At 37.3% G+C, this 12,559-nt stretch overlaps 1 protein-coding gene across 1 annotated transcript in view; it reads left to right on the top strand.

Moving 5' to 3' along the window:
* The window catches only part of LOC126249547 (uncharacterized), a 385,639-nt gene extending 374,240 nt beyond the window's left edge, over positions 1 to 11,399 (top strand). Inside the window, exon 10 of the mRNA XM_049951212.1 lies at positions 9,518 to 11,399. Within this exon, the coding sequence (XP_049807169.1) occupies positions 9,518 to 11,089 (1,572 nt within the window). The 3' untranslated portion in view covers positions 11,090 to 11,399. The remainder of the gene's footprint in view (positions 1 to 9,517) is intronic.
* Positions 11,400 to 12,559: the final 1,160 nt, after the last annotated feature.

Here is a 12,559-nt window from a genome sequence, read left to right as displayed (position 1 = left end):
GAAGACAGAGCGTTTTCATAGCTACTGAAACAGACGAAGGCCACCTGGTTTGATGGAGCGGTTCTAGGCGCTTCAGTCTGGAAGAGCACGACAGCTACGGTCACAGGTTCGAATCCTGCCTCGGGCATGGATGTGTGTGATGTCCTTAGGTTAGTTAGGTTTAAGTAGTTCTAAGTTCTAGGGGACTAATGACCTCAGATGTTAAGTCCCCTAGTGCTCAGAGCCATTTGAACCATTTGAAACAGACGAAGACAGTCACAGGACATGATTATTATCAAAAGTAATTGATGCATTCGAGCCCAGCACTGAAACACAAATGGCCACAATACAGCAGTAGACATGTAAAGGTAATTTTGCAGCAGGTCAGTGCTTGACCCCATGTCACAAAACCCATCAAAATATACATGGAAATGCTTAAATGAGAAATCCTATCCCTCCTGCCATATTCTCCATACATTACTCTCTCTGACTATCACCTTTTCGGATCAGTGGCATACAGTCTGGCTGACCAGTACTTCCGAACATATGAACAAGTGCAAAATTAAATCAATTCATGGATCCCCACAAAAGATGTCCAGTTCTTCTGCCATGGGATTCGTCTGCTATCTAAAATATGGGAGAATGTAGTAGCCAGTGATGGGCAATACTATGAATCATAATTTTTTTGTAAGTTTTTCACAATAAAGTCCCAAACTTCGAGGAAAAATGGCGGAGGCAAAGTTGTAGACCTAGTATAAGAACAAAAGATGTGTGCTTAGTCTCAACACAATAAACAAACGTGAAATAAAAAAGAAAATTTCTGTTAAAATTCACTTTTGATTTCTTATACTGTTCACTTTAGAGACTATGTAGACAATGATGAAGGGAGTTTACTACTACATATGGCCAACCGAGATGGTGCTGGAACAAAATGCAGATACATACAGAAAATGGCACTAAATTAAGAAAGGCTAATAACAAGACAGAATAACCAGTGAAATTGGTGAACTTTCAATTTGGTATGATGAAGACAAAAGGGCAGACGAGAACAGATAAAAATGTTAATGTACATGAACACTGATTAAAAATAATGTACCAGTATTGTATAATAAGTACAACAGTTCACACATTTAATTTGGAATGTTAATTTTTCTGATAACCACTGATGAATAGCATCAAACAATAGATAATTAGAGGGTAATAGCTTTCATTGAACAAAGGTTACCACTAGAGCTAGGCATACATCGGCAAAAATATAATGGAATTGGCAGAATGGTTACTTGTTAAATGAGCACCGTGGCAGGATGAAAATACAAATATATTGTTTCACAAGGCTCAGAAAATATGTATATTCAGAGGCAACTATTTTCAAAATTTGCCAGCATACATGACATAGTGAATGGTAGGCAACATAAGCAATGCTGCTCAGGATTGGCTAGTAATCTAAGCAGTTTGGTGAGCTTGCCATGTAGTAACCAAGCTATTCTTTTTAGAGGTTCATAATAACTCTTTATTAAGTCATGTCTCATGCATTTGAGCATGCATTGTGTTTTACTGGGTTGAATAGAAATTATTATATTTGAACATTTGGTTGCTAGGATTTTAAGGCTCACTCAAATAAATCTGACTGGCAGTGCTCGTGGACATTCCACCAGCTGAATGGATGACAGCAGTGATTGTTTACCTCCTTTGGCCTGTAACTTATTAATAAATAAATAACTGAAAATAATTGGAAGGGATGATCCTGTGCAGAACAAATTTTTAACTTGATGTCAGTAATTCACCATAGAATGTTAGCCAGCAAACCAATAATAGTGTCATTTATTGATTTCAAGAAAGCATTTGATTGTATAGACAGAGAAACAATAGATAAGGTCATTAGGTAATTTGGTGTTAAATCAAAATTAGCAAATATAATTCATGAAACACTAACAGGTACAATATCTAAAGTCAAATTTGTGGGATAAGTATCTTAGCCATTTGAAATAAAAACTGGTGTTAGACAAGGCGACAGTTTATCACCTTTAATGTTTAATTGTGTTCTAGAAAAAATTGTAAAGATCTGAAATTTGGAGCTAAAAAGTGACAAAATTGAACCAAAATTCTGGGAAGGAAAACAAATGGAATTAAGGTAAACTGCTTGGCTTTTGTGGGTGATTTTGCAATACTTTCAGAAAACCTGACAGAAGCAGCTATTCAGAGAAACCTTCTGGAAAAAATAGCAAACAGCACTGGTCTCAAAATTTCAGCTGAAAAAACAAAATTCATGACAAATATAAAAAATATATAAAAATATAAAAAATATATAAATAACTGAATATATAAATAACTGAATATATAAATAACTGAAAATAATTGGAAGGGAAGTTCCTGTGCAGAACAAATTTTTAACTTGATGTCAGTAATTCACCATAGAATGTTAGCCAGCAAACCAATAATAGTGTCATTTATTGATTTCAAGAAAGCATTTGATTGTATAGACAGAGAAACAATAGATAAGGTCATTAGGTAATTTGGTGTTAAATCAAAATTAGCAAATATAATTCATGAAACACTAACAGGTACAATATCTAAAGTCAAATTTGTGGGATAAGTATCTTAGCCATTTGAAATAAAAACTGGTGTTAGACAAGGTGACAGTTTATCACCTTTAATGTTTAATTGTGTTCTAGAAAAAATTGTAAAGATCTGAAATTTGGAGCTAAAAAGTGACAAAATTGAACCAATAATTCTGGGAATTAAGGTAAACTGCTTGGCTTTTGCGGGTGATTTTGCAATACTTTCAGAAAACCTGACAGAAGCAGCTATTCAGAGAAACCTTCTGGAAAAAATAGCAAACAGCACTGGTCTCAAAATTTCAGCTGAAAAAACAAAATTCATGATAAATATAAAAAATGCGCCAAAATTCATAGAAACACAAATAGGTAAAATAGTAAATAAATTTAAATATCTTGGAGAAACTATACAACAGAATGGACTAGAAAAATCTGCAATAGATATTATAATTAACAAAATGGAAAGAGCATATGGTTTGACCAAAAATGTTTACAACAAGAAATGTATAGCTAGAAAAATAAAACTAAAACACTGCACAACAGTGGTATGACCAGAATGTTTATATGGATCTGAATGCTTAATGATGAACTATAAAATGGACAAACTAGAGTTACTGGAAAGAAGGATTATTAGAAAAATAATAGGTGCAATAAAAACTGCAGATGGTTGGAAAATAAGAAGTAATGAGGAGATCTACAAAAATATAGAGAAAATATCTGAAGTAATGGCCAAATGAAGATTAACCTTTTTCAGACATCTCTGCCAAATGGATGGAAATAGACTAACAAAACTAATACTCCTATATTTCTGGAAGAAGAAATTGTAAATAGCATGGATTACAGAAGTAAGGAAAGAGCTAGAAAGAAACAACATCAAAGAATCAGAAATAGCAGAAAGAAACCATTTTAAAAAAATACTAAATTTGGAAGGCTTTCCAAGCAGAAGAAATAAAAAATCGGGAACAACATGGGCAGAAGAAAGGAAGAGACTTCATGGGGAGAAAATGAGGGAATACTGCAAAAACAGCAAACAACAACAAAGGAAGAAGAGGAACTGAAGTTGTTAATGTGATCCTAGTTGGAGGAAAAAAAAGAAAAAAAACTCAAAATAAGTCAATTTTAAAAATAAATACACTAGTATGTGGTGATTATTTGCACCTCCATTGGAAATATACAAATCTAATCAATTCATCAGCTTCAGAACCTGTGATTTGTGAGAGTATTGTGCTCTAAGGCATCCTGTTATTAAGAAAAAAGTGATAGAAGGGTTTTAATTATAATAAGTAAACAATTAAAAATCTCTTGTTCTCTTTTCAACTCAAGTATCAGACTACATATTTGAATTCCCACAAGCTTGTCTTTAATGCAACAAATACTCGTGTTGAATCAGTCAATATAAGAGGAAACTGGCAGAACTAATTCAGTGGGATTTTTTTATTAAACAGGAATAAGTAGTAACTGCTATAACGCAAAGGAGTTTCACATTTCTTGCTTGTAACAAGCAAGGCAATCTGTGGAAGTAAACATTGTACTGGTTTATGATGAATATTTCCTGTGTCTCAGAGGGTTATTTGCAATGTGTTCATTCACTTTTCTTCTTTAAATTTTCCTCTCTTCTTAGTTATTAGGTAGGTGGCGCTAACCTGATCATGGATGTTATTACAGACAACAATGGGATACACTGATATGACTTATTTTACTTTTTATATTACCATTTACAAACCTTCATTCATTATCATAACCTATAAGCCACCATATGACATGAGATGGAGGGTGGCTAGTAGTAACTGTATTTTCCCCAATCTCCTGCATCGTTTGCCATGTTGAACACAAAGGATAATGTGACCTGATCTCATAAATTTTACAATTTTGGCTCTTGTGACGGTTTTTCACAGCCAAATGTGGAAATGTAAACATGCAGTGAGTTAAAAATATCAATTTTTAGAGTTCATCTCCGTCTGTGCAATTAGATTAGGAAATGAGACACTTAAAGTAGTAAAGGAGTTTTGCTATTCGGGGAGCAAAATAACTGATGATGGTCGAAGTAGAGAGGACATAAAATGTAGTCTGGCAATGGCAAGGAAAGCGTTTCTGAAGAAGAGAAAATTGTTAACATCGAGTATAGATTTAAGTGTCAGGAAGTCGTTTTTGAAAGTATTTGTATGGAGTGTAGCCATGTATGGAAGTGAAACATGGACAATAAATAGTTTGGACAAGAAGAGAATAGAAGCTTTCGAAATGTGGTGCTACAGAAGAATGTTGAAGATTAGGTGGGTAGATCACGTAACTAATGAGGAGGTATTGAATAGGATTGGGGAGAAGAGACGTTTGTGGCACAACTTGACTAGAACAAGGGATCGGTTGGTAGGACATGTCCTGAGGCATCAAGGGATCACCAATTTAATATTGGAGGGCAGCGTGGAGGGTAAAAATCATAGAGGGAGACCAAGAGATGAATACACTAAGCAGATTCAGAAGGATGTAGGTTGCAGTAGTTACTGGGAGATGAAGAAGCTTCCACAGTATAGATTAGCATGGAGAGCTGCATCAAACCAGTCTCAGGACTGAAGACCACAACAACAACAACTCCGTCTGTTAGAGCAAACTATGAATTAAAAAGTGGAAGCTGTTGCTCAGTTTGTGTTATCCATGAAAATCTTCAAAAAATATGGAAAGGATAGACTACTACTCACCACATAGGGGAGGCACTGAATCAGCACAGTGCAAAAGTCTGCTAGAAATAATTCAGGTTTCAGATAAATTACTTCTTCAGAAGTAGAAAACTCAGACACATTCACATAAGAACAACTCACACACACACATGTCCACTGTTGTCTCCAGGTGCAAAATCACAGCTGTGACTGCCTCCGATGTGAGCAGCAATCTAGTTGGGATGAGGATGGGAAGGAATTGCAGGGTAAGGGTGGGGAAAGATGTTACTGCTGACTGTAGGAGCATGCAGGGACATGGGTGGGACGGGTTAGCAGCATTTGGAGGCTGTGCTGAGAGAGCAAGGAGGGGGAAAAGGGAGAGCAGAGAAGTAAAGAAGAGGAAAGAACTAGTGAGTGCATTGGTGGGATAGGAAGTGTGTGTAGTAGAGGAGTGGGAGTATGGAAGAGGATAGACAGGTGGAGGACAGCAAACAGTGAAGATTGAGGCCAGGGCATTGCAGGAACAAAGAATATATTCTAGGGAGAGTCCCACCAGTGCAGTTCATAAAAGCTGATGTTGGTGGAAAGAATCCAGATGGTACAGCCTGTGAATTAGTTATTAAAAGGAAGTACATTGTGTTGGGCAGCATGTTCAGCAATTGGATAGTCCTGCTTCCTCTTGGCCATGATTTCCCGTGGCCTTTCATGTGGACAGACTGCTTGTTGGTTGTCATGACCTTGTAGAAGCTGCACAGTGGTCGCAGCTAAACTGGTAGATCACAAGGTTGCTTTCACGGGTGATCTTTTCTTTGATGGGGTAGGAGATGTCAGTGGCAGGACTGGAGTAGGTGGTATTGGGAGGATGTATGGGACATGTATTGCATCTAGGTCGGTTGCAGGGATATGAGCCATGATACAAGTGGGTTGGGAGCAGGGTTGGAGTAGAGATGGACAAGGATATTGTTTAGTTTGAGTGGGTGGCATAATACTGCTGTGGGAATGGTGCAGAGGATACTGTGGAGAATATTTCTCATTTCAGGGCAAGATGGTAGGTAGTCTAAAAGCTGCAGGAGTCTGTGATTCAATTACTCTAGTACTGGGTGGTACTGAGCCATGTTCCTTTGTGGCCAGACATTGGGTGTGCAGGGGGATGGTTGATGACTAGTGGGACAAGGCACAGGAGATCTGTTTCCAGACATGGTTCGGATGGTAATTTTGGTCTGTGAAGGCCTCAGTGAGACCCTTGGCGTATTTGGAGAGGGGCTGCTCGGCACTACCGATACAACAACCATGGATGGCTTGGCTGTATGGAAGGGGCTTCTTGACGTGGAATAGGTGGCAGTTTGTTGAAGTGTATGTACTGTTGGTGGTTCATAGGTTTGATGTGGATGGAGGTAACCATCCTTGAGGTGGAGGTCAACATCAAGGAATGTGACTTGTTGGACTGAGGAGGTCCAGGTGAAGCAAATGGGGGGAAGGTGTTGTTATGGAGGAATTTTGGTAGGATGTTCTCGCCCTCTGCCCAGATCAGGAAGATATCACCAATGAATTTGAATCAGATCAGGGTTTCTAGATTTGGAGTAATTAGGAAGGATTCCATTAGATGGCCCATGAATAGGTTAGCATAGTATGGTGCTATGTGGGTTCCCAGCGATGTCTTCAAAGGAGAAGTAATTGTGGTTCAGGATGTAGTTGGTTTTGGTAACCAGCAAGGGGGTTGTAGGTTTGGAGTCAGTCAGGCATTGAGAGAAGTAGTATTCAATAACAGCAAGGCTATGGGTACTTGGGATGTTAGTGTAGAGGAGTATGCCATTGACAGTTCTAACAACCCTACCACAACAAAGGTCAAAAATTAATTATGATTGTAGTGTTGCTCACACTGCTAAATATTGCATTTTCGGGCAACAACAAAGTAATATTGTGTGGCAGGTGTTATTAGAGCACAGTTAATAAAGTCATTTCTTGAAATAATGGATCAACTAGGCACTCATCTTTTCGTGTTTCCCACGCTGGTCTCGTTGTGAACTCATGGCTCAATCATCGACAATCTAGGTAGTGATGATTCCAAGCTCGGATGCAAAGAGGCCTAGGTGTTATTCTGCGATATTCAAAAGTTTTATAGATGTGTTTCATAAACCATTCTTGAAGATTAAACCTTTCAAAGTTATCACAATGGTGATGCAAAAAAATAATCAGCACTCCGAATTTAAGTTATACTTCTTTTTTATTGCTTTTGTTGCAATAGCACATAACACACAAAACATCACTTCACAATATAAAACATACTTGAAAACATCTTCCTCATTGTTAAAGTTCACATTTTATAAGCTGACTACGTTATGCGTCTTTCCAACATGACGTCCAAGACTTGACTTTTTCAAGGTCTGACTCTCTAACAACCGCTTATGCGCCCAAAAAATCAAGAGTTTCAAGTACGTCAAAGATCATAGTGACAAAAGAAAGAATACACATAAGAATAATATCATTGCAATATAAACATATTGATGTATCACAAATGAAATCAAATCTGAATGTTGTCTCAGAAATATGTTAAATACCTTACAGAAACACAGTAGAATATTGCTGGTATTGAGAGGTTGAGTTGAGGTGCCGTAATGGTTACGTAATTCAAGTACCATTACACAGTAATGAGCAGAGCATCAGGTGATAAAGGAACAGGAGCTATGGAGAGTCAGTGGAGGAAATGGTTGGTGTCTTGTGTATGAGATCATAGCTTACAGATAATGGATAGAAGGCGTTGGTCCACAGCAAAGTAAACAGCCACAATGTGGTTTCCAGTGCTGTTGCGTTTATGAACTTTAGGAAGCATATAGAAGGTTGGAATGTGGGGAGTGGTAGGGGTGAGGAGAGAAGTAGACTTTGGGGAGAGGTTCTGAGATGGACCTAAGACTTGAGGATGAACTGGAAATCCTGCTGAATTTCTGGAATGGGTCACTGTAGTAGGGGTTGCTTGGTGATATATCTGCCAGCTGGCCTACCCGCTTAGCTGCAACCACTGTGCTGCATTTTATGTGGGTATGACAACTAACAAGCTGTTTGTCCACACCAGTGACCACCACCGAACTATGGCCAAGAGACAGCTGGACTATTTGGTTGTTGAACATGCCACGCAAAATGCATAACTTTAATGACTACTTCACATTCAGTGCCTTCTGGATTCTTCCCACCAACATCAGCTTTTCTGAACTGCGCAGCTGGGACTCTACCTAGAACATAACATATCCAGCGTTCCTTAACCCCCAGGCCTCAACTTCGCTGGTTCCTATCCTCCACCTGTATATCCCCTTCCCTACTTCCACTCCAGTACTACACACACCTTCTACCCCTACCAATGCACCTACTAGTCCTATCCTCTTCTCTACTCTTCTCCTCTCCTATTCCCCCTCCCTACCCCCTCAGTGCTGCACCTAACAGCCCTATCCTGTCACCACCATGTCCCTGCATGCTCCTATAGTAAGCATCAGCACTAGCATCTTCCCCCATCCCTATCTTGCTATTCCTCCCCCTCCCCACCACATGCCTTTTTTCTTAGCACCACTACCCACCCCAACTAGAGTGCTGCTCATAACAGATGCAGCTGCAGTTGGGCCTTTGCACCCAGAGTCAACAGTGGCCATGTCTGTGTGAGTAGTTCTTGTGAGAATGTGCATGAGTTTTCTGCTTCTGAAGTAGTACTAAATCAAAAAGATGAAATATTTTTAGCATTCTTTTTCATTGTGCCAATGTGACTTAGTGCCTCCCCTATGTGGTGAGTAGAAGCAATTTACCCTTTCCATATTGTTGTTGTTCCATCCTGGACTTTCAATTGTTCAAAAATCATCAAAAAGTCCTTCTAAGCTGCTTAAGCATCGAAAGAGTTTTGAATTTGGTATTCTTATAGTTCTGTGCAATCAGTCTTCTAATTAATCAAGTAAAATATCTCAATATGCCATATATTCATAATGCTATCTGTAATTAAGAACGCATTCCTCCTTGATTAAGCTGCTCATAGCATATTACATAATGTAAAAGGAAGGTGAGTCACCTCTGCAAACATATGGTGCTTATTATATTCATTCCCTAAGGATGATGTGCTGTTATGTGGCACATCCAGCCACATAAACAGTGTTTGAGCCATGAGAAACAAGATTGCAGATAAGGAAAATAGAAAGAACCTCTTAGGGGATTATTTTCAAATGGACAAATTACTTTGAGCAAAATAGTATATGACATATTAAAAATGATTTTCTTGAGTATCACAGGTCATTATGTCTAACATATTTTTTGTGTATATGTCAATAAATTCCAAATTGAATTTTTCTTTTTTTGCAGAAGGAGAAAACAGAAATACAAGAAATTAAACTGAACTCAGCTGGTCATACATCAGCAAATGAAAGCTACAATCCTGCACCAGAATACCAGCTCAGTGACAACACAGATAATTCTCCAGAGAAGTTAGATGTGAAATACACAGATACAGTGCAAAGTGACAAAGAGATAGACAAACTGTCGTGGAAGCCAGTGAAATACCAAGAGGCAATCCATACTAACACAAACAGTCTCGACAATGTTAAGGAAGACTCCAGGTCTCTTAGCACTCATGAATCACAATTGATTTTGTTCAATGTTGCTCCAGATAGTGTTCCACCTCAACACACCAATAACTCTGATGGAAACAGTAGCAAGATTGCCATATCAAGACGATCTGGCAGTACGTCATCTGCAACTGATGAGAATACTGCTAGACCAGAAATTAAAGAACCAGTTCTACTTGCAAGAACACCTGCTGCCAAGAGCTCCTGGTTAGGAGACACATCAAATAAGCAGCCCTCTTGGAGTTTGCTGGAAAATTATGATGCCACATTTTTGCCAGGAGAACTGATAGCTACTCCTAAACCTGAAATACGAGAACCTATCTTGAATCCCAAAACAATAAAAGACAGTGTCACCATGCCTCCCACCTCCGTTAATGCTTCTGAGAGTAGCTCCGTACCCATTCCAACAACAAACAATAGTGCAATTGCATCAACAGACAACGTTATTGCATCTTCAGTCCGTACTCTTCTACCTGTAAGGAATATAAGAATTTCATCGGACATTTTAGAGGACAGTAATCTAAAAGCGAAAAAGCAAACAAGGAGCCCATCTACTGAATTAAGCCCTCCACCATTGAATGCAGAGCATTCATTTACACTCTGGAAAAGCACCACTGAGAATACTTCCAGGGCTTATAGTAATGGGTCTGCAAGTCAAAATTTTCAAAGATCAATGAAACCAGCTCATCAACAGCTCACAGTTCAGTTTTTTCCACAACGACTGGCCTCTCTCTTAGCTCAGGCTGAAAGATATGCACGTATGACAGTAATGAGATTTCCATCTTTTGGCAACTCTTTGAAACCATTTTCAGCAAGTAACAAAAAAGCTGAAAGTGTCAAAGATACTTTTATAAACAACGGCCTAGCAAATACACAGTACACTCAGCGAAAGCCTAAGCATGTAGGAGCAGCTGATTCAGGCAAAAATATATCAGAGTCATATCTTTCAGATGAAACAAAAATGATGGGCGATCCTGTTTCAGAAAGACAGGGAAATTTATCACATATACAATCACAAAGTAATACTGATAAAGTCTTGTCCGATAAGACAGCTGTATTAGTCCCTTACACATACAGTTATAGTATTACTGATCCTGAGAGGAAGGACAAAAATAAAGTCAAATATATACCTCTTCATTATCTGGAAGGTAATAAAACAGAACATTTTGTAGAAAAGATTACAGTAACACCAGAAGAGTTCAAGAATTTTAGAACTCAGAAGGTATATCCACACAATCATGCCCATCACAACCTAGGGGGATATGTTGATGGTTTTCATCCTGTTTATTCTAGAGTTCCCAATAGGTGACAAATGTATTTATCAATATTTGACTGTGATTCAGTTTTCTGCAAGACTGCCAAATATTTATTAAATGTATTAAAGAAACTTAGTTTGTGATAGATCATTCATACTTTTCATATTTGCTCTGTGTTCATGAAAGAACAACAGTGACAGGTATACATAGTCATTTTCAAGAGGTTCTAGATTGTGTTTATGAAGTCATCTGTTTGGAAATAATGTTTTAGGTTTCCTACTAAGCAATTAAAAATTCTGTTCACAATGTATCATTAAAATTTAACTTTTTACTTTTTTGCATAGCGTGCTATTTCCTTTCAGGCCATCCACTTTTATCATTGTCATGTGATCATAATTATTTGTTCATAAAATAAATTCGTAGAGGTAGTTATAAGATATTCATGTTATCATGTAAAGTAAATGATATATTTATTGAATATAAATTGCTCTTTTTTTTGCAATAAATGAGTTTTTTATTGAGTTTTTTTGAAAGTCACAAAAATTTCATATTTAAGGAAAAAAGATGTGAAGTTGTTTTTACTTCATGGGAGAGATCAGTATTTGCAATGCAAATTATTTTGCTATCACTGTTCCTTATTCCTTCCTTCATCCAGTTTGAACCCATTCTGAAGCAAATTCCCAGAACTAATTTTTATCTTTTATGGTATATTTAAACCTCATTGAAACTGATTCTTACAATTAGTTCAGACATCAAATAGGGCATTTCATTAGACAGGAAATTTTCATTGTTGGGAGGAAGGAAGTATAGGGATTATGTCCCGTCAATAATGAAATAATTAGAGACAAAACACAAGTTCAGATTTGGGGAAGAAATTGGCTGTGCTCTATTGAAGAAATCATTCTGGCATTTGCCTTAAGCAATTCAGATAAATCACAAAAAAACTAAATCTGAGTGGCTGAATAGGGATTTGAATTGCTGTCCTCTCAAAAATGAGTTGTGTCTTATCACTGCACCATCTCACTCAGTGTGTCATTTTTGGAAAAGTATCATGTATTTATGTAATGCTTTGAGTGTGACGTCTCAAGAAAGATCTGAAGGTTATTATTTTGTGTTTGTAAAACAAACTAGTTTTTTTTTCAAAGATTTTGATGAATTGGAGTTCAATTTAATAATTTTGATAATTATTCTGGGATATTTTAAAAGTTAGAGAAAAACATTAATGGTAATGGCTGCATCTAAAGTTTTTCAACTTATCTTTATGTACAATAATAGTTACAAATGAACTCATAACAGCCAACAAAATCATAAGGATGGAAATAAGGGACATGAAATTAAATTTTTAGTTTCCTGAACCATGCATCATAAACAGTCTGTTAGTTAATCTATTAATCTACAGATCATTTAAAAAATAGTATTTGACATGCATCTTAATACAAAGAGATTAAAAAGAAAATTAATTCACTTGTGGGTTTTCTAGCTATAGCAACTGACCACGCACAAAAACACCAACTGATTACAAT

The sequence above is a fragment of the Schistocerca nitens genome, chromosome 3 (genome assembly GCF_023898315.1).
Source record: "Schistocerca nitens isolate TAMUIC-IGC-003100 chromosome 3, iqSchNite1.1, whole genome shotgun sequence".
Lineage (NCBI taxonomy): Eukaryota > Metazoa > Arthropoda > Insecta > Orthoptera > Acrididae > Schistocerca > Schistocerca nitens.
The sequence above is the reverse complement of the archived record's forward strand: the minus strand, read 5'-3'. Positions and strand labels throughout refer to the sequence as shown.